Source organism: Amblyomma maculatum, chromosome 1, assembly GCF_055883805.1.
Source record: "Amblyomma maculatum isolate TAMU_Amacu chromosome 1, ASM5588380v1, whole genome shotgun sequence".
Taxonomy (NCBI): Eukaryota; Metazoa; Arthropoda; class Arachnida; order Ixodida; family Ixodidae; genus Amblyomma; species Amblyomma maculatum.
In genome coordinates this window covers 261720911-261748755 of record NC_139344.1, presented here as the reverse complement: position 1 = coordinate 261748755, position 27845 = coordinate 261720911, and the positions used below count along the sequence as shown (strand labels likewise).

General features: G+C 47.9%; 1 protein-coding gene across 1 annotated transcript in view; it reads left to right on the top strand.

Annotated features, from left to right (window-relative positions):
- Positions 1 to 1594: 1594 nt before the first annotated feature.
- Positions 1595 to 27845, top strand: part of LOC146206390 (uncharacterized) — a 63526-nt gene continuing 37275 nt past the window's right edge. Inside the window, exon 1 of the mRNA XM_084591057.1 lies at positions 1595 to 2147. Coding sequence (XP_084447183.1) covers positions 1650 to 2147 — 498 coding nt within the window. The 5' untranslated portion in view covers positions 1595 to 1649. The remainder of the gene's footprint in view (positions 2148 to 27845) is intronic.

Here is a 27845-nt window from a genome sequence, read left to right as displayed (position 1 = left end):
CCCCCCCCCCCCCCCCCCCCCACAAAAAAAAAATGCTGTACATAAATTATAGAGGACTGGGAAGGACTGGAAGACAGATTAAGTCAGACAATGTTGACGGGAGAAACTGTGCCTGAATGTGTCCGCAAGTGCAAAAAATGTTTCGAGCGAATGACCTTTTGACTGTTGTGTTCGTCACGGGCTTGACTTTGAGAAATTTGTGATAAGGTACGTATAGTTATGTTAAAAGTTACGCATAAACAATAAAGGGGATAATTTTCAGCTTATACCTTTAGTAGCCAAATGTGAGAGGCGTTCATTAGTGTCATAAGAGAATCTAATCGCGCATATTTGTTATAAATACACCTAATCACTTTCATTCGCGTCATATTAAGCCAGGGAAATGACTTCCTTCTTGAGCCTGCCTCTTAGGACCGAAGCATATTTTAATTATGACCTACCAAACATTACGCGTGCAAGAAGTTTGAGCCTATTTGCAGCACCACTATCTTCGTCCTTAAATAGCACAACTTGGAAAACGCCGAGGAACAAGCGTCTGAAATACAGACGTGCATGGTAAATCTTTTGTTAAGCTAATAATTAAATTCTTGGGATGTTTAACATCCATAGTGGGATGATTTGGGGCTGTAAGAGAGAAGACTAAAAGGGGTGTGTGGTTTTTTTGCGTGGTATTTGAAAAAGAACAGTGTTATCAAGTTTCAATTCAATATATTCCACTGAACGCATCATCGGCTCGCAGCTAAAAGCAAATTCTGTAGACAGTGAACAATCCGTTAATGCATTCAATTGCAGTCGTCGGCAAAAAGCCCGACAGAGACATTCTCGGAAATAGTTCCTCGTGGTTCTCCCCCCCCCCCCCCCCCCCCTCTTATAGAAAAAAACCAGTCCCTGAGAAGCTGGACATGCCGTTATGGATTTAAATAAGGACTCCTACTTGACTGTGTGGGTGGGGAGAGAGCAGTTAATAAACGGTGTGATTTTTGCTTCTTTCATTTAATATTCAGGTAGAAACTGGGTTATTGAAACAAATTCACGATTTTCTGTTATCAGTTCTAGAAAAGATGGCTATTAGCGCCTGCATTTTTTACCTCGCGCCGCACCTAATCCTTTACGTTTAACCTTACATAGATAACCTTGAAATGTCAGGTTCCATCAAGGATCTGTTTGCCAAATTGTAGGGTTGCATTTGACTAGTTTTATTTCTTAACCGATTGGTTGACAGACTGATTATTTCTTAATTACTCGACCGGTTTAGTAATAAACTTACGAACTAATTAATTATTTGATTAACCGATCGAGCGATTTATAGCTTCATCGTTTAATCTAATTATTTATCTCGTACTCCGGCTACAGTGTAGCTGGTCAACGCTGACCTGACGTAGAGTTCGAGAAAGAAGCGTTGTGCTTTCTTTTTTCGGCCTTCACGAGTGTCGTCTAGATTGGCGGGGAAATGGGGAGTCGTCCAAAGAGAAGAGTCTCCCTGCGGTCCGAGCCGCCCGCGGTCGAGGGCTGCGGGGGTGCGACTACCACTTTCGGCGGCACCGGCGGCGGGCGGGCCGAACCCGTTTTCTGGCTCAGTGTGTCAGTAGGCGAGAGCGAGGACGGCGGCGGCCTGACCCTCGTCGGCCAGTGGCGGCTCAGCGGCCACCATGAGCAGTGGCAGGCGCATCCGTCCCGAGCGGCCCGCCGGCGCCCAGCGGCGAAACGTGCAGAAGCTCACCTGGCGGGACTCGCACTGGCTGCAGGGCTTCGCCGGCGACGTGGACGAGCCGCGCGGTCCTTCGGCCAGCCTGAGCGACATGAGCGGCAGCGCGGCCCTGCGCCGCGTGTTGCTTCTCTGCGAGCGGCAGCAACACCGAGAGGCTGCCGCGCTGCTCTCGCGCCTCGCGCCGGCCGCCTTCCGTGCGCTGCTGGCTGAGCTGCCGGTCGAGCTGTTGTTGGACCAGCTGCCCGGATCACTGCCGCCGCTCGAGGCCCTGTACGCACGCGCCGCTTTCCTCGAGGAGTCGGCGCTGCAGGCGCTCAAGCCCGACGCTCTGGTTCTGCAGCTGGTGCGCCTCTTCGCCCTGCAGCACGACGCTGACCGCGACGGTGTCCCATGGCTCGGCCCTCCCCCCATGGTCGCCTCGTGCAAGAAGCTGCTCAAGGTGCGTCCCACTCGCCCATGGCACAGGGGGTTCAGCGCCACGCGCTCTCTGGCGCTGGGCCCTCTGCGGCGTCGACGGCTTCAAATGCCCAGACGAGGTCCGGGCCGAGTCTGTCTCGGAAGCTATGAGCCGATCTCAGCTGTTCTCATTCTGAGCGGCTTGACTGCCACTGAAAGCGCTGCGTCATGGTAGTTTGTGAATGGCTGGCCTCGATCCCGTCGGCAGTCGTAATAGCCAAGGAAACTAAAGTATCATTCACCCAGGCATCGCTAACGCGCCAGGAACTACAGCAATGCGGGTCCTGGTTGCTAGTGTGACGGCCAATAAGGTCCCGTGGTAGAGAACAGTTCCGGCACATGACAGCTAGCCGGTAAGGGTCGTGGCGCAGGAAACTGCGTGTACGGGCTAGTGGACTTCACCTGGCCGATTAATATATGGCCGATAATATATTAATATGATTTGAATGGCCACTTAATAGTATATACGAATTATACCCTCTTATACACTGCAGTGTTAATTCTTTAGTGATAAATAATTTTGGCGCCGCATCATATGTACTCATTATTCTTCAAACCTTAATTACTATACCCGGCAGCATAGTGTAGCTGACCAGGATAAGTTTGTTGTTCCTCACGGTTTGGGGTTCACTTGACCGTAGTGTGAGTCAGTGTGCAAATCTTGTCTAGTTTCTCGTGTGTGTTCTGTTACTTTGCTTCTAAACAAAGACGTCTTTCTGGCCCTCTTTTTGATTTTAAGGTTCTCCAGAATCTGCGCTGTCACAGTTTGACACTCTAAAAGAAGGAATGTGAATATTCTGTCGATTTCGCTTCTCTGCTCCACGTTCACGTCAGTATAATAAGCAACGGACCACGCTTTATGCTGCACGTGGTTGGCGTGCGACGATGTCTTAGGCGCTCTCAATTTTCGTGCCTCGTATACTTTCCCGCATGTCGCGCTGCTTCGTAAGTCATGACGAAGCCGCACATAGTGCACTTGGCAGGCTGCTGCGCTTACCGCTTCCGGCCAAGCATAAAAAAAAATAAAATCCACCCTCTCCGGTCGAGCATGTCGAATTGCCGGTCCAATCATTCCACTGTCCCCTGCGTGCAGTGGCCTTCTTGTTGAGCGGTTCCGTCAGGATAAGCGTGCTGTTCCAGTACTTCTTTCTGCTGACAAAAAAACAACAACAACAAAAAAAAAGAGGCTATTCGAGATGCGTAACGCTGTCCGGACGTAGTGGGCTTTTAAAAATATTCCCAGATGATTCGAAGACAGTTAGTTTCTGAAATTCAAGAGGAAGAGGGTAGCTAAATGGCCGCGCATATATTATGCTGCCGGCTTGCAGGATAAAGCCTGAGCTAAGTCTAGACTTAAACGGTGTCTTTAGTAAAACATCATTTTTTTAAGACTGCTCGTGTTCCGAACGATGATGTGTTCACCAGAATGGCTTCTCTGAACGCCCTCAGCAACCACTTGGGGCATTTTTCCTCGCAACACAATCTTAAGCCGCAAAAAGCAATGGCACGGATTTTACATAGTGCAAGATTGACGGAATGTTTACATCTTACAACAGGGACAGGACCTGACTTCCTTGTGTCTTAACAAAGACGGCACTAGAGTCGCAATCGTACAAGCGACTTATTCAAGTCAGGACTGAAGCCGAGCCTTGACTCTAGTCTTAAGCGGCCTATCATTTGACTTCAGTTAAGTCTGGACTTAGCTAAGACAGTCTTAAGATCGTTTCGTGCAAGCGGGCCCTGGTGTTGTCGCCGAAACTGATTTTAAGCAGTGTATTCCTGCTTTGAAATAAAGTATACCTTATTACATGCATGCTATCTCAAAGCACATTCTGCTTAATGAAGTGGGTGCTGCTGGTGACTTTGTCGCGAATATTGCCCATGCCATTGGTTTTGCTCGCCGTGGCTTCATATCCAGTTTCGCCGGCACGAATCAGGGAAGTGTGCATCGCTTCATGTTTTTGCATAGATCTCTTTTGTACTGTCTTACGGGCGACGAGGCCTTTGTTCATGCTTGCCTCCTTGTGATCTCGGCACCAAACTGCTCTTTACTTCCTCCGAGCAACATATAGCATGTTTTCGCTCGTCGCAAAAATATTTAGCGCCAAGAAATATTTTCTAAAGCTTCCAGAGTATTGTTCTTTTATTTGACTCTGCACCTTCGCAACATAGAAGCTTTCCAGCTTCCCTCAGTTATGTGGTAATTCATAGCCATCATCTGTGTCACAATGAAGCGCCTAGCGTCAGCATTACACGAAAAATGAACGAACTAGACCCCTGCAGTGCCTGAAAGCTTGCTGTTGTTCGCCTCCAAATTGATGGCAATATTAAGCACATGGTGCGTCAATCTTTTTCTTTGCACGCATTCCGGTTTCACAGTCACTTCGCGTATCATTTCGCGCGCTCGTATTCACTCATTGTGTGTTTTGCCCTGTACTTGGCGGCGGTAAAAACGAAACGAAGGAATCACCAGCAAAATTGACAAGTAAGCAATGAAGTTGCTATCCTGCTTTCGTAATAAAAATTTAGTTTCTTGCATGAACATTACCGCTAATCCTAATCTGAAGGAAAAATGACATTTCCATAGAACAAGTGCAACAAGAACGCCCGCAAAAACGGTGCCCAAAATCGATTTCTTTTCTTCGTTTCCGTTATTTTCTTGTTTTTTTCACAGGGAAGGCATGCATTCCCATTCAGTTTAGTTCCAAGCGCAGCAAAAATAATAAATAGATAAAAGGCAGTGGTTATGCGGCATACGATGGTCGGCGAGCCCCGCCGGGGTGGTGCAGTGGTAAGACGCCCGACTACTGTGCCGGAGTACCCGGGTTCGAACCCGACCTCGGCGTCTGCGTTTCGATAGAGGCGAAACGAAGAGGCGTCCGTGTGCTGTGCGATGTCAGCGCACGTTAAAGATCCCCAGGTGGTCGAAATTACTCCGTAGCCCTCCACTATGGCTCCTCTTTCTCTCTTTCCACTTTCACTCCCACCATCCTCCCTTCCCTTACGGCGCGGTTGCGGTGTCCACAGAAAACAAGTGAGACAGTTACCGCGCCTTTCCCTTCCTATAAATAAATCAGATTCTTCAAATAAATTAATCAGATGGTCGGCGAGCAGGAAAGGGTCATTTTGATTCTGATATAGAGTTGATGAGAAAAACAATACGCCTTCATCCTGCACTGCAAAGCATCACTTGTAAAATGCGCGTTGGTTGTGCGACGACCGCACGTAATGATGGGAAGACACTCGTCCTCTGCGTACGAGTATTTTCACAAGGCTGCAACGGGGCCCCAATGTTCCCACTGACGAGCGACGCAAGCCGCGAACGAATCCTGGAGTTGACGGGCTTTTTCCCAACAATGTCCATTATCGCGGCTTCTAACGAATGTCCGTCGGACTACCCCCGTTGCATGAGCGCTGCTGCCGGCGTTGAAGCGCGTAGGAACAAAGAGAGAGAAGGAGAGGCGCGCGCCGTGGTGCATCGGCTTCACGCTTCAGTGGAGCGGCTTTCGCCGAACGCTCGCGGTACGTCAAATGCGGCGCGCCACGCACGCGCTCGAGTGGCATCCCCGCTGCGCGTGAACGTCGAAGTTGCCATGTGACGCCGCCAGCAACTAGACATCGTAGGGGCATGCACCTGCGACCAGTCAGCTGAGAGCTCGCGTTCCGTTTGTCAAGCGAGACAGGCGACGCTATAGCTGCAGGGGTTGTCATTGCTTCTATTGTGCAAGGCTAACGGGTTGTTTTCTGTCATTCTATTGCCCGGGGATGGTGGCGAGGCATATTTATGTATGACATACCGAGTACACTAACTGCTTTACGCGTTAAGAGGACTGTCAGATAAGAGCAGCCCTCCATAATTAGCCTACATGCATATGGCATACAGCCAGAAATCTTCTGCGGACTAGTGTGACGAGCGACAAAAAACGACTGCAATGGCGTAAGAAGAAACGCCTCACTGACGGGACCTGCTATAACTCTAAGCGACGAGTTGGGCTTGATGGAGAAGTCTGCTATCGAAATTGGAGGGACAAATATTGCACGAGGTTTGCATTTCCCTTGCAGGCGGCAGCGCTTCTTCTTGTAGAACAGGGCAGGAGTGACAAAGGACAGGCACAGTTTATTTTTTGTTGTCCCCCCCACCCCCCCGCCGCAGAAAGATGCGGAAAATGTAAAAAACGAGTCGCTTCAATGCGACATTCCGTCAGCACTGCTATCCACCCAAGCACCGCTACTTTTCGGGTGAGCAGCTCCAAATTCTTGCTGGCGTGCGTTGTCGACTTCCTGTGATGACGAATGATTGTAAATAGTCATTTGACAAGTCGTCAATGAAGCTGTATGTTTGTTTGTTGTTACATCTACCGGTTACGCATCCAGGAAAAAGGAAACAAAATTATATTTGTTCAGTTTTGATTGACGCGAACGGAGGGAAAAAAGATTACCTCGTTGCGAACCTCCTCGATAACTCTGTTCGGTTGTTAGGGGTTTCGGTAGTGTTTCTGAGGTAGGCTGGAATGCGCTCGTTGCACTGGGGATGTATGTGCGTGACCGTGATTATATATTTCTTCAAGTGAGAAGTAATGCGCCGCCAGTAGGTATCACTACAACTGCGAGTTAAATTAGGTATCCAGAGCTCTGGAGTTGAGCAGCTCCTCATTGCAGCACTCGCGGTTAAGTGGACCGCAAAATGGCTTGCTTAGAGCGCTCGCCAGAGTCGTGTGGCACAGATGCCCCTCTTCTCTCTACTTCTTCAGACGAGGCCGAGTTGCACGGCAATCGAATCCGCGTAACGCTTACGGCGCTGACGCGTGCCACTGGTGCGTTCTTTCATCGTCCGGCGGTCGTTAGCGTTCGTGAATACACGTATGGCCGCGTTTGTTTGGCGGCGCTCTGCGTCGTTCGACTCTAGTGGACTCCCGCTAGCGCGCGTGAGTCCACGGGGGTCCTAGCGCGCATTAGCTACACCGTGACTTCCGGTCTGCCCGCGGCGGTCTACACAACGGCGAAAAAGATCTGCGGCGAGGTAGAAAGAACTGAGAGAACAGCAACTTGGCGACTTCTGGTGGCAGGGTAGGGGTGCGGTCCTTCCCTCGAGCACCCGCTGGCGCAACTAGTGCAACGATGCCACGGGCCACTGTTTGCTATGCATCGCTTGTCGTCGGTCAGGCCGAGGGTCACGGATGGAATGTCTGCGCGCCGACCTCTCCTGACCCCGCAGGACTGCTGGCTGCGTCGGGGGCGTGCGTGCAGCTCGAGACGCTCGCCTCAGGTGTACAGTGGGTAGCGGCCGTGGAAATATTGGCCTTGTCTGCGTGATAAGTCACCGTGCTCTCTCTCTCTCTCTTCCTCTCTCTCTCTCTCTCTCTCTCTATATATATATATATATATATATATATATATATATATATATATATATATATATATATATATATATATATATATATTTTGTCGTGGCCATTCTCTTCCTATTTGGTCATTTTCAGTTTTCCCACTATTCCACCAAGCGGGAAGCAGAGACGCAAAAAAAAATGAACAAAAACGATAAAAAAAAAACACTCTGTAAAGAGAGGAATGTGTCGCAACGCAGTCACAAAAAAAAAAAAAGAAAAGAAAACCTGATTTTAATCTCTGTGGCAAACGTCCACTGTGGCATCAAGAGTTTCTTTCCCTGTAGCAAATCATACAAACTACGTTCTGTTTTTAATTGTTAACGCTGCTTCCGGGCAATGCAGTTGACATACCCAGAAATTCTGTAGATGCGCATTTTTCAATGCGAAGTTCTTTACGAGCGCCTAATTCGTTCGCATGTGGCACAAACCTGCTAAAATACTCAGTATATTGGTGAATTCCTCAGGAGGTTCGTAGTTACTCTTTGTTTTTTATTGTTAACGTTTTTGCAGATCGTAAACAGCGTTCTCCCCGTAGGTTTTCCATTACAATTTTAAGTTCTGGATGCGAGTAAAGGACGAACGTTGTAAGCAAAATTTTGCTGCACGCCAGAAGATTGAATCATTACCGCCTGTATTTTCGTAACGGTAATTTACAATATTGCACAGTTTCCCTATAATTAAAGCCGATTTCTAAAGGAAGCTGAACTTCTTTGATGCAGCAGATTATTCCCACAATGGTACCTCACACTCCGGTCAAGGGACATATGCTGTCCTTGTCTTACTAATTGACAACGACACCATTATTTGCGACAAGCCCATCGTGAGACAACGGATGCATAAATGAGAAAATATATTCATTCCTATACGTTTCCGGCTAGCACGAGCTTTCGAAGATGGTTCGTGCTGTTAAGGATGGAGTCCGCAAGCGGAAAAGTAAATGGCCACGAGTTTCTGAACCCGAGTCCAGTCAGGCGTGGTTGTAAAGGAACTGCATAGGTGTCGCTGTGTGCGTGTGTCATATTAAGAGCTACAAACGCAAACTCGTATCCAAAGCTGCCCCTTATTTCACGATTAAGCGAATCAGCGCAGTAACGTCTCTGCAGTGGGATGTACTTACTCTGTAGGTTGCATTTGCCGCGCGTAGTACATACTGCTTAACCAGCGTAAGCCCACCCAGGAAAAAAGAATGCCAAGATCTTTGCGAGTGTTACACCACTAGTTTCGATGTTTCGCTTATACCGAGATTCATGTACAGTGCATTGCAAGTATGCTCGAAAAACGCGGAGGGCTTTCCCCTCACGCGTACAAACGAAGAGTGCGAGGTAGCCGGCCATAAGAGCGGTAAAGTACGCGGTTGTAAGTTAAAATATGAGCTTCAAAGTAGGCGAGTTGCACGTGGTGACATCCGGAGAAGGCAGGTGGGTCCATTCTCTTTGTGAAGCAGCTTTGTGCCGTCTATATATAGTGCGCAAAACTTCACTGTAAAGTTTCTTTCCTATGTTTTGACGCATGATTCTCGTAGTTGGTGATGCGCCAACTAGCTGTAACTATCTTTCTTATGTGTGCTTCTTCACTTTATTTTTATATCATTTACGTAACCCGAAGTTCGTTTCTGCTATACTGTGGCGACCGCAAAGACGACGGATGATCGCGAGCCCAACAGTGGTCGCCGCACTCATCCGTCGACGGGGTAGATAAGAAAGACCGTGAAACCGAGCAGTTTCGTGCCGCGCAAGAAAATAAACAAATGCGATCCCACGAAAGGGACATTACAGCACACTCACGAAGCAGCACGAATGGCAGGCAGAGCGCGTTAAACTGCAGGGCCCGCCCGTGTTCTCCGAGACGCTGCAGAGACACGCCGGTGCAGTTTTGCCAAGGGCGAGGTAATAGGGGCTCCCTGCTAAGAGAGCCTTTTGCGCGTGCAGCCGTTTAGAGCCGCTTGTATACACACTCGTACACTGGTCACTCGGTGGCGGCGGCCTTTGTAATTAGAGCAGCAGCTGGCGCGGTGACTGATCGTTATTGCGCGGGGCTCACCGCCGCCCCGCCAGGCGTTCGTTCGTTTCTCGGCCGGTGATTAATCGGCGAGCTCCGATCGACCCCATTCGAACGTGCGCTGACACCCGTGCGCTCTGCGAGGCAGCAAGCGCATCATGGCTTTACTTGGGGTGCGCTACGAGCGGCGCGTCGTATGCGCATTCGTCTGTGCGCCGGCGTCTATGTATAATACGGGCGCGCCATAGCTCCTGCGCGCGCGGCTCGTGTTCGATGCAGGGAAGTGCGCGGCCACGCCAGGTATCGATATCGTGCCAGTGGCGGAAAAGAGCTGCCGCACCCGCAGTCCTGCGCGCTTCCTCGATTCCGGTGTGGAATGCCGCGACGGATTTCCTCGTTCCCTTTTGTTTCGCCTCCAGAAGCGTGTCCAAATTTAGTGGCGAGCATTGCGCATACGGCGCGCTTCCCCACTCAAGTGCATACATGCGCGTGATGCCGCACCATTACGGCAACTGTGGCCTCTCCCCCACCAAGCGCGGTGTCCGGCCTAAAGTCGTCGTCGCTTAATTAAGATCGGATTTGAATACGAGAGGGCGCGGTCTCATAGAGTTCTACAGGGATGCCGAACGGGGCCGACTGCCTCGCGCCCAGCCACGTCGATACTGGTTCGGTTTGTTGCTTGGCTACTTATGCCTCGACTAGATCGGTAGTGCAAGCACGGAACAGCTAGAACCTATATATACGTGGTGACTGTACAGGTTTTCCCTTTATGTGCCACTTCGCGTCGCTCTGTGCCCTGGCGAATGAACAAGCTTTGTGCTTGCAGTACAGCCTCAATCATTCCCATGCGTTCCGGTCATTTTCTCGTTCATTGCCAACACGAAAACTTATATGCAAGCGCTGGTGAGGAAGAGGCTGGATGAAAAAGAAAACACAGTAAAAGGATTCGGACCGGGGATATTTTCTGCACAATCTATAGCTTACGGCATATTTTGTGTGCAGTTTGGAACTCGACATATTTTGTACAGTTGAATTTTAACCAACGTATATAGAGGGATCCGCCACCTGACTTCTGCGAATTAGTCCCCACATATGTGGCTGGGGTTCAGGGGCCTAGACTTCACCGCCGTGGAGCCATGAGGAGCCGGGATGACGGAGCCGAAGCAGCCAGGGAGGAGAAGCAAAAAAAAGCGTTTTATACAACTTTTTACATGATGGGATATTTACAGGTCAAGAGAGGAAAACGGAGATCTCGGTGGAAACAATTTCTACTGTTTAAATACGGTTGGTTATCCCCACTTCGCTAGCTGGGGAAATAAAGTTCAATTGGTGCAGTCCAATCAGTGGGGCTCAAGAGATCACTCGGTGTGCCGCCCACTGCCAAGGGTGGTGCTCGAGCGCCTCCTCTCACATCTTTCGGTGGCGAGGGCAAACTTCTCCGATGTCGATGGCGATCTTGTGCTGGTGGTGGAGATTCTGCACCAAGGCAAAACATCCCGCGAAGTCGCCCGCTCGCGGCGGTCATTCCCCCCCCCCCCCCCCCCCCGCGTAATTCCAAGGTCACCCGCCTGCTTCGAGAATTTGGCGAGCGGGGTCAATGCTGCCCGGTGACGCGCCTCTGGTCCATTCAACTATAATTCAACACAAGGACATGTTCCCTGCTGGCGCCGCCGTGGATGAAAAGGGGGATTAAGGCCCGAAAGGCAGCCCGTCTCTGTCCCGAAGGGTGGAAGGCGGGGAAGGTTGGCCGCCGCAGCAGTAGACAAAGGGTCACTCCCCCCCCCCCCCCCCCCCCCCCTCCTCCCGCCGTCGCCGCCGCTTCAACGCGTTTGGCAGCGGTCGCACGCCGGCGTCCGCTAAACCCGTCTGTCTTCAGCTGCCGGAGAGTCTGCTCCAAACTTCGACCGGAGCCCTATTCACAACACCACCCAGACGGCCATAGACGTCCGACGGGAGGTTCGGACGTCCGACGGAAATCCGGTTATGTTCGACATACGTACAGCGGACATCCGTCGGACTATCGTTTGTGGATCCGGATCGCGTCCCATGGACAGCCGGAGGCGGACATTCGGACGTTTCCCGGAACTTGCTCGCAGGGCATGCTATTGGTGCAAAAACTTGCCAATAACATTCGTGTAAAGCTCAGCAAGCGTGTGCCATGGAAATTTCAGTCACATTCAGGCTCATTGCCTTTGTCGTGAGAGTAAAGCAGACAACAGAATATGTAACAGGTTCAAGTTTCCTGTTGTCGGCTTTACTTTAACACAACAAAGCACTGAACAGCAGTGTGCAATTAAAACTTCCATCCAAGAGGCACATATGCTAGCTGAGCTTTACACAAACGCACAATTTCTTAAAATATGCTAAGTGCATAAGCATGCCAGCATGTATGGTTGTAAACACGGCATTTTTAATTCTTTTTAGGGTTTATTGGAAAAATTGCGTAAATAGTCTGTATGCGAAAATAGTCAAAATGGCATGTTAAAATGCAAGCCAACTGGAGTATTCAGAATCTACTTGAATATTTTTTTTAAAATATCCTTGGCCGTGGCAACTCTTCCCTTGGGGAGGTGGAGGAGGAAAATGTATTTATTAAAACCTATTATTTAGGAACTGCTGAGGAGATGATCGAGTCATCTGCGGGCGGCCTCCTCAGACCGGAATGCCGGAAGCCGCTACTATCCTGCGCACTCGCTCAGTCAGCTGTTGCTGGTCCCACAGGTCTAAGTTAGACAAAGCAGGTTGGGCTCCTCCTGCAAAAAAAAAAAAAAAAAGGGGGGAGGGGGAAATGAAATTCAAGTTATCTCTGTTGAACTTTGATTCGATATCTTGAAGAGTAACTGCCAGTTTCCCTCAACTGCTTTTTCCAGATGACACGATACGTGTGCATTTCCATTCAGAGCGATCATATACCAAGGTCATAACTGCAGCAAAACCCATGCAGAATACCAAAAGATACATAGTTTGACCAGAACCTGGCATTCAGTATTTTAATGCTTTAGTAGTCTTTTTAAACATGCCACTCTGACCAAACATAGTATGTTATAAATGCTTGCTGCTATGCGCCATCAGCAACGCCGAAGACGTGGAGTGCGCATGCAATGGAACTAAGCATAAAGGATCGATGCTGTATATTAATATGAAGCACAGCCACAGCATTGCAGTATTACACAGGTATGCATTGGTGGCAGAAACCTGCATTTTAAGTGGCTTAACTGGCAAAGGTCTAAAGTCATCGTTCCAGCTCTGAAAAGAAGTGAATAATAATAACATCATTTAAAACTTTCACCTTTTCATTCTGTAAACTGCGCAATCGTTTTGCTGGTTTCCATGTACTCTTCCAGAAGACACTCCCTGGACGTGTCAGGGGTATATCGACATCAACATGTGGGTTAGCGAAAGCGTCTAGAAAGAGTCTCCTTAGAGCAGCTGTGAGGAAGTAACTTATGTTAATGTAACTAATAATATGCAAGCCGCAGCACCAGAATAAATATTGATATTTAACATGTGGCTAAAGCCCAAAGTGGAAGCATGGCCCGCCGCAGTGGTTGTGTAGTTTTATTGCTTCTACAAGAGTTAAACGCAAAGTGCACGTTAAAGAACACCAGGTGGTCGAAATTTCTGGAGTCCTCCACTACGGCGTCTCTCATAGCCTAAGTCGCTTTGGGACTTTAAACCCCACAAACCAGCCAACCAACCAACAGTGCTATATGTGACATTACAATAGCAAGTCTTACAGTTACACAAAGCACAGAGAAAGCTGGCAACCATAAGCTCCTGGTGTATTACCGGCAGTATGCAGCATGAATTACAAACAAAATGGTCTGTATGGATGCTGCCAGCTGTTCACAGGAAACACTGTACCTGACTTAAGGGGGAGGGTAGTGAAGGCCGAATGAACTGCCCCTGTCCAAGGATGGCCCATAATTTTTCCCTGTGTGATATCAGGGATAAAAGGGTGTGGACCACACAAACTGCAATCAACGCGTATAACTTTCACATCGACCAGGATTCTCGGACCATTTGTCGATGTGAAAGTTGAGCATTAGTTCTTTTTATGTGTGCTAGAGAAAGAAGGTGACAGTTCGTTTACATCGCGATTCTAGTCCTATATTTCCAGACCTACAGTACAGATACTTTTGCGCCCATAGTATAAGCCACCACTTGTGTAAGAGATTAGTAATAACAAATGTATAAAAGACATGACTGCTATGCCACAGTCGTGCTAAAAAAATGGTAATGACATTGGAGTAGTGCCTTAGGGCAGGGCCTAGGGCATTACAAATATTACAAATGCAAGAGTTAGTGTCTTCTGGGCCTCATTAGAACGAAAAAAAAAGGGGGGGGGGAATAAAACTACCTCAACAGATAGTACTACATGTTGTTTTTTTTTATATAAAGCATCAGTTAGCATTAAAGATATCACACAGTCTTGTGGAAGATTTGGAAGCCCTTTGCTGCTTTGTTGCAGGATTGGACAAAAGAGCTCGCCATCTTCATAAAGGCATGTAACAAACAGTTATATAAAAATAAAAATCATTACTGGAATGAAAACAACAATTCTGATAATGCTATCATGTTTGTAAGTGCAAAGTCTACCCCTCCAAGTCATATAAGTATGTGTACGTTCCTGCACATCAACTAGACAAACAATACAGAGTGAACTAATGATTCAGTGCCTGGCAACACTATTATAAGGGGATAAGGTTGCGGTTATTAGTATCATTTTGCCTTTTAAACTACAATACCGTACTTGTTGCAAGGTTAAAATCCCAATGTTCACGCCTGAACCACCCACAGCAATGGATAGCACACCTGACTCAAGTCTAAATAGAAAGAGCAAGCTAGACTATTACAGACGAACCCTTGGTTATGTTTGTCTGGCATTTCTGAGGGGGAAGAATCTGACTTGCCAGTAGCATGTATATGAATAAGGATTCTATGACACTGAATGCATCTAATTTTCTGGAGTGGCTTATCTTTGCTAACCCCATATGAGGTGCACTATAATTTATCCAACTTGGCCTAGCTTCATGCTATGAATAAGAGAGCTGCAGCATGTACACCGTCATCCACTCTTAGGTTGAACACGCGACTGCGTGGCACGCGCTTTTCGAGATGCCATCACGTCCATCGCAGCCGCACACTGTAGCGAGGAGGCAGGCAGCGTGAAGTAGCAACCTTTAGTCCCTCTACGCATAAGCCACTTTCCCTTGATATGCGGCTGTGCACCATAACAGATGTGAAACAGCAGCTCCTGGTCCCTATACATACAAGCCACTTTGCCTCAGTGCGTGTCGGCGCACCGTAGTAAAGAGGCAGACGACATGAAGTAGCAGCTCATGGTACCTTTACACATGAGCCATATTATACTTCAATATGCGGCTGCGCACCATAGCGAATATACAGACGTTACACAGCAGCTCCTGGTCCCTCTCAGTTGAGTTCAGTCGCTCAGTCGTGTCCGACTCTTCGTGACCCTATGGACCATGTCACGCCACGCTTTCCGGTCTCTCACTATCTTCCTAACATCACATAACTTCATCTGCAGCGCCTCGAGGATGCCATCTAACCATCGCGTTCGCTGTCTACCCCTTCTCCGGCGACCCTCAACCTTTCACATCAAATCTTTCTCCAGCGACTCCTATACATAAGCTAATCTGCCTCAATATGCATCTGCGCACCGGAGCGAATAGGCAGACAACGTGAAGCTGCAGCTCTTGGGCCCTCCATGCACAAGCCACTTAGCCTCGATGCACGGCTGTGCACCATAGTAAAGAGACAAAGGACATTAAGCAGCAGCTCCTGGTCCCTCTACACATAAGCCATTTTGCCTCGATGCGCATCTGCGCACCGTAACAAACAGACAGACGTGACACAGCAGCTCCTGGTTCCTCTACGCATAAACCACTTTGCCTCGATGTGCGTCTGCACACTGGAGCGAAGAGGCAAATGACGTGGCACTGCAGCTCCTGGTACCTCTATCCATTAGCCAATTTGCTTCGATACGCATCTGCACACCGGAGCAAAGAGGCAGATGACGTGAAGCTGCAGCTGTCAGCCCCTCTAAGGACAAGCCACTTAGCCTTGATGCACGGCTGCGACGGATGCAATGAGATTTCGCAAAGCGCATGCTACATATTCACATATTCAAGCTAAGAGTGGACGACCATGTAAACTTAAAATACTTACTGTTTACTTCAAGGAGCAATGCCAAAACGTAACATGGTGAACAATGTGAAAAGAGATTGCTGTATAAGGATTGCTAAGCCAGTGCTACATCCTATATGTGAACAAGCTAGAAACATTGCTGTCCAAGGAAAGCCTTGTGTGTTTAAAATCTTATAATGCTCAAAAAACTTCAGCATGACAATCATGATTCAATATCAATAGTAGAGATAATGATACAATACTCACTTTCAGCCATACTAAAGTAATGAGAATGATAAGGGATGTTGCTGTTTTCACCATGGATGACAGTTTAGCCAACGGAACTTTTGCCCACATGCTCAAAGTGCGGCTTCATGTTGGCCTACGAAGTCGGCTACTGCCAATGGCAACTGAAACAATTTAATGAAGCCACATGTTAGTCTTCAATCAGAGGAGCATTGCCATACAGAAGCAGAACCAAACACTTTCACAACACACTAAAAACACCAACTGCACAGCCGTTTTTAGGATGACCAGGTACAGGTTCCTGATGTAGCCCATATCATGTGTCCATCGGCTATCAGAAGCCTTGCATGTGAGCGTGATGCCGTAGATTCAATTTATGGTTATCACTGTATTAACAAGCATGAATTTAAAACCACTTCAATATGATAATCTAAGAGCATGATAAGAGCTTGCAGTGCGAGGCATAAGTATCATGCACTATAAGGTGCTGCAGGGCTCTAGTGCAGCTTTGGCATTATCTCGCTGTCAATAATGCAGTGAAGTTCTGAGGAGCCTCTGAACATCTGTAAGGACACAGCAAAAACAATTTTGTTTTCATCTTACTTTTGCTTAGCTCAGATTTTTTTTTTGTTAGAGCCTGTGGCGTGCATGACCTGTCAGTATGCCTGTTTTGAAAAAAAAAAAAAGAAGTCGTTGCAGTCACCAGAGCTCACAGCCCAACTGTTTCACGGCGGCGGTATGTCAAATTCGTGCCAGAACAGCGCTGATAAGCGCTGATTTCTTTTTTTTTTTTGTCTCTCATTTCCTCGTTGTCCGGTTGTTCTGCGGTGTTCGGTCAGTGCATAACAGCTACAGTTGTTTGTAACTGCGCAGAAAATGCAGAACGCAGTAGCCTGAAGGAATCCTCCATGACAAAACTTGTCAGGTGGATTGGATTGGCTCATTTCAGTTTTTTTAGGGCAGGTTCGCTTTCGTTCTTTTTGAGCTTGCTGATTGCTGCGTCTACCCAGCCTACAATTAAAGTTTCACCAAAACATCATAATTGAAAAAATGTTTTATGGTCATTGCATTTTTCCTCAAAAAATTAAAAAAAAAAGAATTTAACGATGAAACACGCGCAAAGTAAAAAAAAAGTGTTTAATGGAAAGCTTTCTATCGCATCGATTCGCTCTGGCGTCATATAATGCAAATTCGACAGTATTACTGATCTATACGCAGTTCAGACGAGCACGACGACTACACACTATATCATGGCTGTGTAAAAGCCAATCCAGTGACGGACGTACGGCGGCTGTCCGCTGGGCGTACGGATTCGACCATCCGCTTTCGTACGTACGCCGGAACTCCGGCGGACGTCCGAACTCGGCCGTCGAGTTGCGGCCGAGTTCGGTCGTCCGTCGTACGTCAATGGCCGTCTGGGCATGTATCGACTACCGCACCCTCTATCATGCCTATAAATTCAGCAAAAGATAATGTTATCAACGGGAAGTTGTTCAATAACGCAAACCTTTTGCATATTTTCATATTTTGGCGTAAAAAAACATCTATGCTAGTTATTATCGAAAACGCGTCTCATTGAATTTTTATGGTAATCGTAACTAATCGAAGTGAGCTAAGCACGAACTCTAGAAGCAGCGATTCTGGCACTTTTTTGCTATGTATCGGAAGCCGAGGCCATTCCCACGAATATGTCCATAGCAGTATCCACCACAGTCGCCTCACGATCATCGCAAAAAACGCACACCATTGGTTTTCTATGGCAGCCCTAATTACTCGATAGTTGTGAGCGCCGGAAAAACTTCACAAGAGAAAAGAATTTGCTCTACATGCGCATTGGAAGCCTAGACTACTTCTTTCAATATGTTCATAACAGTATCTTACAATGTGTCCCACAGTTGTCTCACAATAAAAGTGATGTCCGAGAGAGCTGCACTAGCTTGATGCTGTCAGTGATCGAGACAGTGCACACCCGTTCCGCTGATGAGAACTGAAGGCTACTATCTGCGCCCCCATATCCAGCTGCCTCTATCTCGTATACGTTAGCGTCTTGGTGACTCGCATGTACCTGGGTCAGGATTATGGTGCCCTGTAACACGCAAACCATGCGTGCCTTTTGCCTATAGCACCTGTTGCGTGTGCAAGAGAACTTTCTCAGTGTACAAGCGCCCTCAGAAGTAAACGGAACACATTCCTGTTGACCGCTGTCACACGGACATTTCGAAGGCCTTCGAACCGATTGTCTGTTGACTTGAAGCGCTGCCACACGGGCGTTTCCAATGACCATTGAGTCGATAGTCTATCCAGTCAAGAGAACAGCTCAGAACTCTATAGAGATCTCGAAGGCCTTCGAACGTCGCGCAAGGTTGCTATAGCGTTCATCCGATCGGAGCACCACGCGCACTCTCGCGTACAGCGCGTTTACGAAGCAAAACATGAACAAGTGTTATTTCGTATATTTAATTTTACACGATAAAATATTAGTGTGCGCAATAATTTAAAAATAGCACCGCTCTTTCTTAAGACGCGTTATATGTGTACTCTCTACCACTGTAACCCTGTAACCTGCACAGCTGAGAAAAGCAAACAATGGAAAGCACAGCCGTATGAACCTCAACGCGTTAAAAAAAGAAAAAGAGAACAAAGTTGTCCTTTAATAACAACTAAAAACCTGCAGTTAGTAAAAACACAAGGGTGACAGTTATATTTTATTTTGCATTTTGTAGAAAGATCTTAATTCTTCCAGCAAAACCGAAAGCAACGATAGTCGCGCCACAAAATTTTGGAGCCAAACACCTGAACTATTTCAACAGCCTTCGAGTTTTGCCGTCAGCGGCACAACTCCTTCGAGATTAATCGCGATTGAAAATCTCGAAGGCTATCGACTCAATCGCCTTTGAAAATTACCGTATGACGGGTTCTCGACCTCGCGACATGTAGCATGTCACAATGCAGCGGTTTCGTGTGATTGTTTCCGGGTGTGAGCGTTTCCAGGCTCCGACTAACTGCGGCCTCGAATTTCGATTACTCTTGACGTCACTTCATCTCATTGAACGCCGAACATATATTCATAATTATGCGTACGTATACAAAATATATAGCACGGCAAGACTCCAAAATTGTCTCTCTTATTTTAGGAGATGTTGTTTGGAAGCGCTTTGTCGCGTAACACATCGTGTTCTAGTACTGTCGTCGACAAATTTCTGCAGGCTTGTTGATGCTAGATAGGTGTCAGATTCAAGAGTCCCGGAAGGTTCGACTCTCAATCTCAAAGGAGCTGCGCAAGAGCTCCTGCCAACTCGGTCGTGTCATGTCTCATGACGTCATCAACCGGATGACCATTAACTGCCTGACCATGGCGCCCTCCCGATGCGTTACCATGATTTTTCGTTGACAACGCCAGTGCTATCATCGGATTTTCTGGCGGGCGGAGCCTTCAAGGCTGTCGTGTGAAGAATAAGTTTTCCCAAGAAGTACAAAAAACAAAATAAATAGATAAAGGAAGGCCAGGAAGGCAGATGAAAACACGGCGAGTTTTGCCTCAACGTTCTCTTTCCAACTTCGAACAACTTCGGCGCACGCTGTCACGCCCACTGAACGGGGCGTCCCGCTGTTATGCGTCCTCGCTTCCGTCAGCGGGTGAAAGTGACCCTCCGAGATAAGGCAGACAGTAATGAGACAACCCGAGACACATAGATTAGGAGCTCTGAAACAAACGACGGCGATAAGCGCAGCGCGTACTCCGCAAATGATTCATGCTAGCATTCATGCATTCACAGGTGCTGAAGAAGGGAGCACGCGTTGGTGTCGGCATGAATGAATAGCGCATCGCGTGGCCGGCGGGGGAAGACCTTATCTCTAAAACCCGCGTGCCAGCAATCACTTCCCGCCGGTACGCAACAGATTGACTTGAAACTATGCGCCACCAAAATATACAATACAATCAAATGCGCGTGTTGGAAAATTGCACTTGCTCGTTACTTGTAATCTGACTGCACGTGGCTACCCCCTCAACGCCGTATGAGGACGTCACTGAATTCTGACTCATGCTAGGGAGTCTCCTTAAAAAGAGACAGATTTAATTAACTGTTAACTGAAGCTAATGAAATACACGCTATACTTTAATTGAACACTGTACCGCCGTAAGCTAGATGAGGCCAGAAAATGAAATGCATGAATATGCCACCGGCTGAGTTCATAAGCAAGCTCCGATAATGTCGGTGCGTTAGTTTCCGGTTGCCAGTCTCGGAGGCCGAGACATATTGCCATTCACTTCGAAACAATGACAAAGGAGTTTTTTTTTTTTTTTTTTGTGAACTCATTAGGAGTGTGGACCCAATAGCGGAAAAACGTGGTCAAATTTTTCAATCCAATTCTCCTATCTTCAATCCTCCCCTCTTTTACTGCTGCTTGCAGACCAGACACAGTGCCTCGTTTGTCAAAGCCAATTTTTTGATAGTTAGCTTTTCTTACCTAATCTGCTTCCTAATTTCGTGCCGTCAGCCCAGCCGGTCAGCCACTGGCTTTGGCCGAGCGCTAGACTGAGATGATATGTTGGTCTTTGGACTAGTGTTCAACATCTTTGTTTTGGATTTAAAAGTATGTGCTTGACTGAGAGGTGATCATTTAATAAAAACCTTTCCCAAAAGCAGTAAAAGAAATAAAACAGAAAGGAACCATCAGTCGGGTCCATTCATGCGCAACCTCGCCTGATTGTGAAGGCAAGGGAGGTCTGGCACATATTGATGGCTGTAGGAATTCCTTGAGGCAAAAAAAAAAAAAAGACAAGAAAAAGAACGTTTAGAACCATGATTTAAGCAATAACTGCGTCTTCTGCTGCCGAACAAGTATGACTCCATACGACGTAGTTTTACTGCAAGCAAAAAAGAAGAAAGAAAAAAAAAACGTTGTATACAGCACTGCACTGGTGTCCATCTGCATCGCACGCGGTAGGTGAGGGGTTGATATTCCTAGTGCCGCCGAACTCCTTTCACATAAGCCGCCCTTGTGGCAATAAAACCCATCACGACCATCAGCAGAGATTGAATGCAGTTACCTGCAACTGTCTGCTGTGGCACCGTTGTGACATGGTAGCTACATGCAGTCAAATTGGGATACGCTCGGCTTTATCCCGCCAACGTACAAATGTCAGCCGTACAGCTGCCATGCGTAATGAGGAAGTGCCACTGAGTGAAAGTGAGCAACTGCTCCTTTTTAGGTGCTAACGCAACCCCCCCCCCCCCCCCCCCCCTCCCTCTTTGAAAGAATGGATGAATACACCATCTTCTGCATTTAAGACAGCGGTACCTGTCATATGTTCGTCATGCTTTAGCAGAAGGATTCATCTTTTTAATGGTTCTAACGGGAAGATTTTCTTATAAGCACTTCCTTCACACGTGGAATACGCTGGCGACATGCAGCTAAAGCAACCATGTTCTGTTTTCTTCCATTTCGGCGCTGCGAGCACTACGAAACCAGCAGATGACAGCGCGAAACCCACCCGTCGTCGCTGCACCAGACGCGGAGCGAACAATGAGCAGGTCGCGCCCTTTGCGGCGGCGGAGAGCGTAACTCAAGGAAAAACCACGGTCGGACTTAATGAATTGATCCCGCAGCGATTGAGAAGGCCGTAGGAAAGAGCGCGCGCTCTTCTCGGGACCGGCTGTGACTCAGTTAAATTACACATGCGCATAGAAGAGACTGACAGCGTTCACTGTCACGCTGTCGAAGACACCCCGAGTGTGCTCCATATACTGAAAAATGGATTGCCACGTCAATTTCTTGCAATTCACGGCTAGCACAGAAGGGAGACTGTAACGGCAGGTGGGAGTTAAGAGCGAACTCTGAATACCACATTAGAAAACGCGCTATAGGTGTATAGAACAACTTTTTAATCATTACTTTATGTAGTTTAGGCTGCTTGAGCAGCTGTGTAATTAATCCTTCAGTGCATTGGGATTCTCTAGCTACATATAGCTGTTATCCTCCTGGATAGCACAGTGGTATAGGGCGCTCGACTACTGTGACTAAAGACGCGCGATCGAATCTCGGCCTCGGCGGCCGCTTTCGCTGGCGGCGAAAGGCTAGGCGCTCGCCTGATGTGCGATGTCATTGCAGGTTGAAAAACCCCATGTGGTCAGAAATTCCTAGAGCTCTCCACTACGGCATCTCTCATAGCCTGAGTCGCTTTGGGACGTTAAACAGTGGCGAACGACGGTGGCTATGCGTTCCGGCGTGCGGGCTGCCGAGTGTTGCATCGAACACAGCCAGCGTTTCGTTGAACGCATAAAAGTTCGCCGGCGTTCGGGAGCATGGCGATGCCGGCAGACGCTTTCCTTCTCCACTCGGTCTGCCTTCCGCGGCGGCTCGCGTATGTGCAGTGTAGAACCTGGCTACGAGGGACAACGGCGACGCCGCGAAACGTAGGAACGGGCGCCTAAGAGCTGCGGTGTAAAAATGTTCATGTCAATTCAGGATCATATTTTTATTGTTGGAAATAATTTCGGAAACACTAACGTTTTCCCTGTCCTAAAATGCAGTATACTAGGCTAATGCTCTACATGCGGTATAATGCTCCAAACGTTTCTCATCACGCATGATAGCTTCCGCATTCCAGTGGGTAATAAATGATCGTTTTTAATGAAGAATTGCAATGTAGTCGATGGCGTTGAATCTTAAAGCGTCCAAAGACGAGTAGCGATTGTTCCTGAATGCGTACAGCGCGCAAGAAAACTATATCCATAGCACAACGCAGCGCTTGGTCAGAAAAAGTTTAGAGCCACTTGAGCCTAACTAAACTAGCGAGATAAATCTTTTACACGATAATCTTTTAGTGTCACAGTGAAAAAGAAAAAAGAATGGCGTCCTACATGTAGGGCTCTAGGCGTACACGGGTCAACCCCAACTCGGGAACCCTGTAGCGCTTATCCGTGCCTTACTTCCTTCCGTCCTTCGTGTACTTTCGCGCTATTTTCCATCATGAATGTTAACCAATTCGCTCTACTTTCGGCATTACTTAATCGGGAACCCTGCTTGGCTACCCCGAGCAATGGGACCCCGGAGAAAGCGTTGTACAGAGCACGTTTTAAACGAGTATGCGGGATTGTTACTCCATGATTTCAAATAAAGATATAATAAGTCGGAATGTATACCGAAAGGACAATGGTTCACTCACTCTCCACGCTCGCAAAATAAGTTAAAAGTGAAGTAAGGCCTCGCAGCTTCAAAACATGTGTGGAATTCTCCAGAAGGAAGCGTAGTGGACCCGAGAGGGAGGTTTAAAGGGACATAAGCCATGGCCGGGAGACAAATCAGGGGACCGCATGATTTACGCCTGGATAAGAAAAAAAGCAAAATGAAAGCAATGTGAACAAAATTACAGATAAGCACGACGCCGGGATCTTGACGATCCTGACATGTTATATGATGACATTATGCTTAGGTAAATAGTAATCGTCCTAGCGGTTTTATTGCAGATGTTTTTTGAAAATAGTTTTCGAAAATGGGTAGCAGAATAGTCGAAATAAAAGCTATGGACATGAAATTTCATAGCAATCATATATATGAACGAAATTTTCAATAGAGCTGGATAGTGGTTTGAAAATTGCGCCTTGTGTTATATATTTGTTTATATTTTTCACATTTATATACCATTTTTTTAATGTCTACTGAATGCAGAATCCTGAAGTTTTGTATCAAGGTACAGGTGGTTACTTACATGACAAAAACAAGGGTTATTCAATTTATGCAGAAAACAGGTTTATCTTAGGAAAATAAAACAGCGCAAACCTGACACACGGACAAAGGAAGAGACTGCAACACAGCACTGTGTTGTAGTCTCTTCCTTTGCCCGTGTGTCAGGAGTGCGCTGTTTTATTTCCCTAATATGAACTACCAACTAGCCCGTTCTTCCACCCTTGCAAACAGGTTTATGTTTCTTCCTCATCGGTGCAATCAAACTGCCACCCACGATTTTTTTAATTTTTTTTTTTTAGCAGTAAAAGCGCGAACTGACTTAGGCTGTTTCTTGTAGACGGGCTCATGTGAAAGGCACTTATTGACACAAGTGCAAATTTTTTTTTTCTTAGACCTTTCAGCTTGGGTTGGTTTGATTAGGTCTGGTTTGCAGGAACTCGGGCTATGAGGGACACCATAGTGAAGGGCTCGTGAATTGTTGACTACATGGGGTTCCATATATATATATATATATATATATATATATATATATATATATATATATATATAAAATAAAACAGCGCAAACCTGACACACGGACAAAGGAAGAGACTGCAACACAGCACTGTGTTGTAGTCTATATATATATATATATATATATATATATATATATATATATATATATATATATATATATATATATATATAGACTACAACACAGTGCTGTGTTGCAGTCTCTTCCTTTGTCCGTGTGTCAGGTTTGCGCTGTTTTATTTTATATATATATATATATATATATATATATATATATTGTGAAAAGGAAGAAGAACACGAGGAACATTCTAGGCAGTGGCATCGTGATCGCTGCGCGTGTTGGACCTGACGGTGTTCGCTGTTGCTGTGGTCGCCGCTGATCTGCCCAGTCCTGCTGATCGAGTCCTGCTGATCTGATCAATAAACCCCCATCTTACATGTGGTGGAGCTGCCGGTTAAGATATATCCTCTCGCCCTGGAACTCCGCAGCCGCACATTACCATCTCCTGCGATGCCTGAGGACGTTAACCATCAAGCCGTACAAGTTGGCTCGGCCATTATATATATATGTGTGTGTGTGTGTGTGCGTGCGTGCGCGGAACAAGTTTTCAACCCCATCTCAACACAGCGAGTAGCGGTTCACGCAGTCCACTCGACGCACGCTGAACGTTTTTCCTTCCCTCAACCGTCGCACAAAGGCTGCGTGATTAGCACAACAAGGGGCTCGGAAAACAGTGGCCAACGCGGCAATCGCTGTCCAGGAAAGAGACCTGCCCTTCTTGTCGGCCTGCGGACACCTGCTAATAATCCGCACTCGAGCGAGCCTTCGCGTGCGGCGCGCGGGCTCTCCGGGTTGCCTATACTTGTCCAGTTAGCATTCGCCGTCACGCTCGCTCCCATTGTTATGCTAACTCGTAGAGTCCGCCGCATCCGCCACCGTGTGAAGACGGCCACCGGCCCGCGCATCCCTCGTCGGAGCAGGCGGGTGATGCACTTCAGCGAGCAGTAATCGCAGCGGATTCCAGCGCCCCGCTCATTTAGCCCCTGACAAATGAAGATAGCTGATAAGATCTACCGGTATACTTAGTTCGAAGCGCGAACGCACCTGACCGGCCGGACGAGACAAAGGCGTCGCCGATCGTCTCGCGTGACTCCAAAACAAGGAGCCTTCTTCTCGGCCTTCAGCGGACGAATCGGCAGCCGCGCGTGCCGCGTCTGGGCACACTTCGGTGCAGAGGCCTTCCTCCCCTCGTTTGGTGCTGGACGAGCAGTTGCAGCCCTGCCGTTATCTGCTCGTTGGTGCCTCACTCTTTGTTTGGGCAGTGAGTGACCAAGTTTCCGCGAACACATACGGAATATTCAACCGGTTCAAAAAGGACCTCGCACGAAACCAGGCTGCTCGACAGTGTTCCTCATGCACTTGAAATGGAAGGTGGGGACTCGAGGATTGCACTGGTCACCCGCACTTGCATTATAGTGAAAACACGCAGCGGTTCTGTACAGAGTGCAAATGCCAGTGCCAGGATATTGTAACGATGCTATTACGTTTCTATTCTTCTCCTCCCTTTGTTCTTGGTCGAGGCGCCGCCATCAGCTATTCGGCGTTGCGGCTGACAATTGAATCGGTCGGACCGAAATAACACGAATGCGCCATTCTGGCCCAGTTTTTCTGTCGTTGCGTGTTCGTCGATATGTTCGAGCATATCCGGAAATCGAGTCCAGGCTTCTGAGCCGGTGATTCGGAGTTGGAGCAATTGTTTCACTGAGCACCGCTCGTTGCTACTCGAACAGGGAGGGAGTCGGCTGCTCGCAACTTCGCCATAGTTATTTGAGGCGAAAGGAATTCAAACGATTCGTATATAGGCAACCGAGAACGTCCAGCAGTCGATCGACGTCTTTGCAAATGCACGATTTTCCTTTCTTTTCCTCGACTCGATTAGCGAAGCGGTTTCGTCATTCATAGAAAGAGTGACTGGGAGTCGTCCTCGCTATTTTTGAGTCCCGCGCGCACCCTCTAAACAGGTGACGAAGTCAGTGCGTTTCAACCCGGAACTCTCGACAAGTCGAGTCCTGTAAAGGCACTTTGTTTACGACCGAACAAGCCACCGTGTCCAGCGCTGGCGGGAATGCCAAGAGCGCCTTTGTCTCAACGCGCTCCGCCGCCGAAGCAACCGCCTCTCAATTACTTTTTCGCTGTGGTGCATCGAACTATTGGTGCACGGTACACGCCCAGACGGCCCGGCTACAGAAACATGGGACACGCAGGCGCGATGCTTATCGCGAGAGCGGCTGTTCTCGCGCCGGTAGCCGATCCCGTTTTTTATTCTTTTTATTATCCCCCCCCGGCCCGTCCTGAGGAAATTCTGCGCGCCCGCGGGCGGGCCGATGGTCGCGCAAGTGATTAGGCGTTCGCACTGGGACGGCCGCCAATCGGGTGCACTTCGATGGCCCTTTGTCCGAGTGCGGGCTTCATTACAGCAATTTGCCGAGCTGCGGGTGCAAGGTCTCGCTTCGGAAGAGCAGGGCAGGCGTGAAGCCACGGATCGCTACCCAGCAATTCATTCGCGCTTGAGCGGAGAAGCGCTTACGCGCCGGTGATTACGAGTTCTCAAAGAATGGGCTCGCTCATGTAGTAGCGATGTTCGCCGGTTGCGATACGCAAAGAGCTCAGGAGGTGCACAAACGAACAAGTCGGTGTTCTCCACGCGGGATGCGAGTGTTCATGTCGATCGCTTGCTCGGTACAAATGCTTCCGAACCTGCTAAACCGAATCGCGCAGCACGTTCCAATAGCACTTGGACTCGAATTCAGCCGTAATGATGAAGTCGAACCCATAAACACACGCATGCATGCAAAAAAAAAAAAAACAAAATATAAATAAATAAATAATGGTACTCGTCATAGTCAGAAAAGTGTTATTCAAAGGTCAGAAACTGCTTCCTTCGCAGCCGGAACTTATTTGGAAGGGATATTGCGTGCGAGTTTTTTTTTTTTTCTTTCCCTCTTTTTCGGCATGTTGTGCCAATGCGCGCACCTAAGGGATTCGTTCTCCTTCCTACTTTCGTCGTCGCCTCCTTGAATAAACTTTCAGTTGTGAGTCAGCGCTCGTCTTGTGTTCCTTTGCTCTGGTGTTTGTCTTTTGCGCTGTTTTCCCATCCAATATGTTCCACCAACTCGCCCGTTTGGCTATAGTGTTGCAAGTATAGTCATCGTCCCTGCTGTGCTCTCAACTTTTCTTTGGGGCTTGTTGCAGGCGAGAACTCAGAGGGCAAAACGCAGGTCGTTGAAACGTCACTGACCGGTACGTGCATCGAGTATTCAGCTTATCAAAGCTCAACCAGCAGCCAAAGGCAAACAAGTGACGCACCAAGTGCTGATTATTTAGCACTGACGGCCAGAAGAAAAAAAAATACCATTAATCGCGCACTGATATAGAAATCCCTCTCAGGCGCGAGCCCTTTCGCCCTTTCTCAGAGATAACGAAATTCCTTCGTAATCTGCATTCTGGATTTGCCTCGCATATGTTTTAGGAAAGTGGCGTATTGGCAGATAGCTGGTGGGCCGAAATACGCGTACTTTACCGATACTTCTCGTCACGCCGATAAGTGCTGTTATTTTAGAGAAACCCTCGTTCGAAGGGGGGGGGGGGGGGGGGGGGCTGTCAGATGCCATGCGAGCGCGAGACATGTCAAATG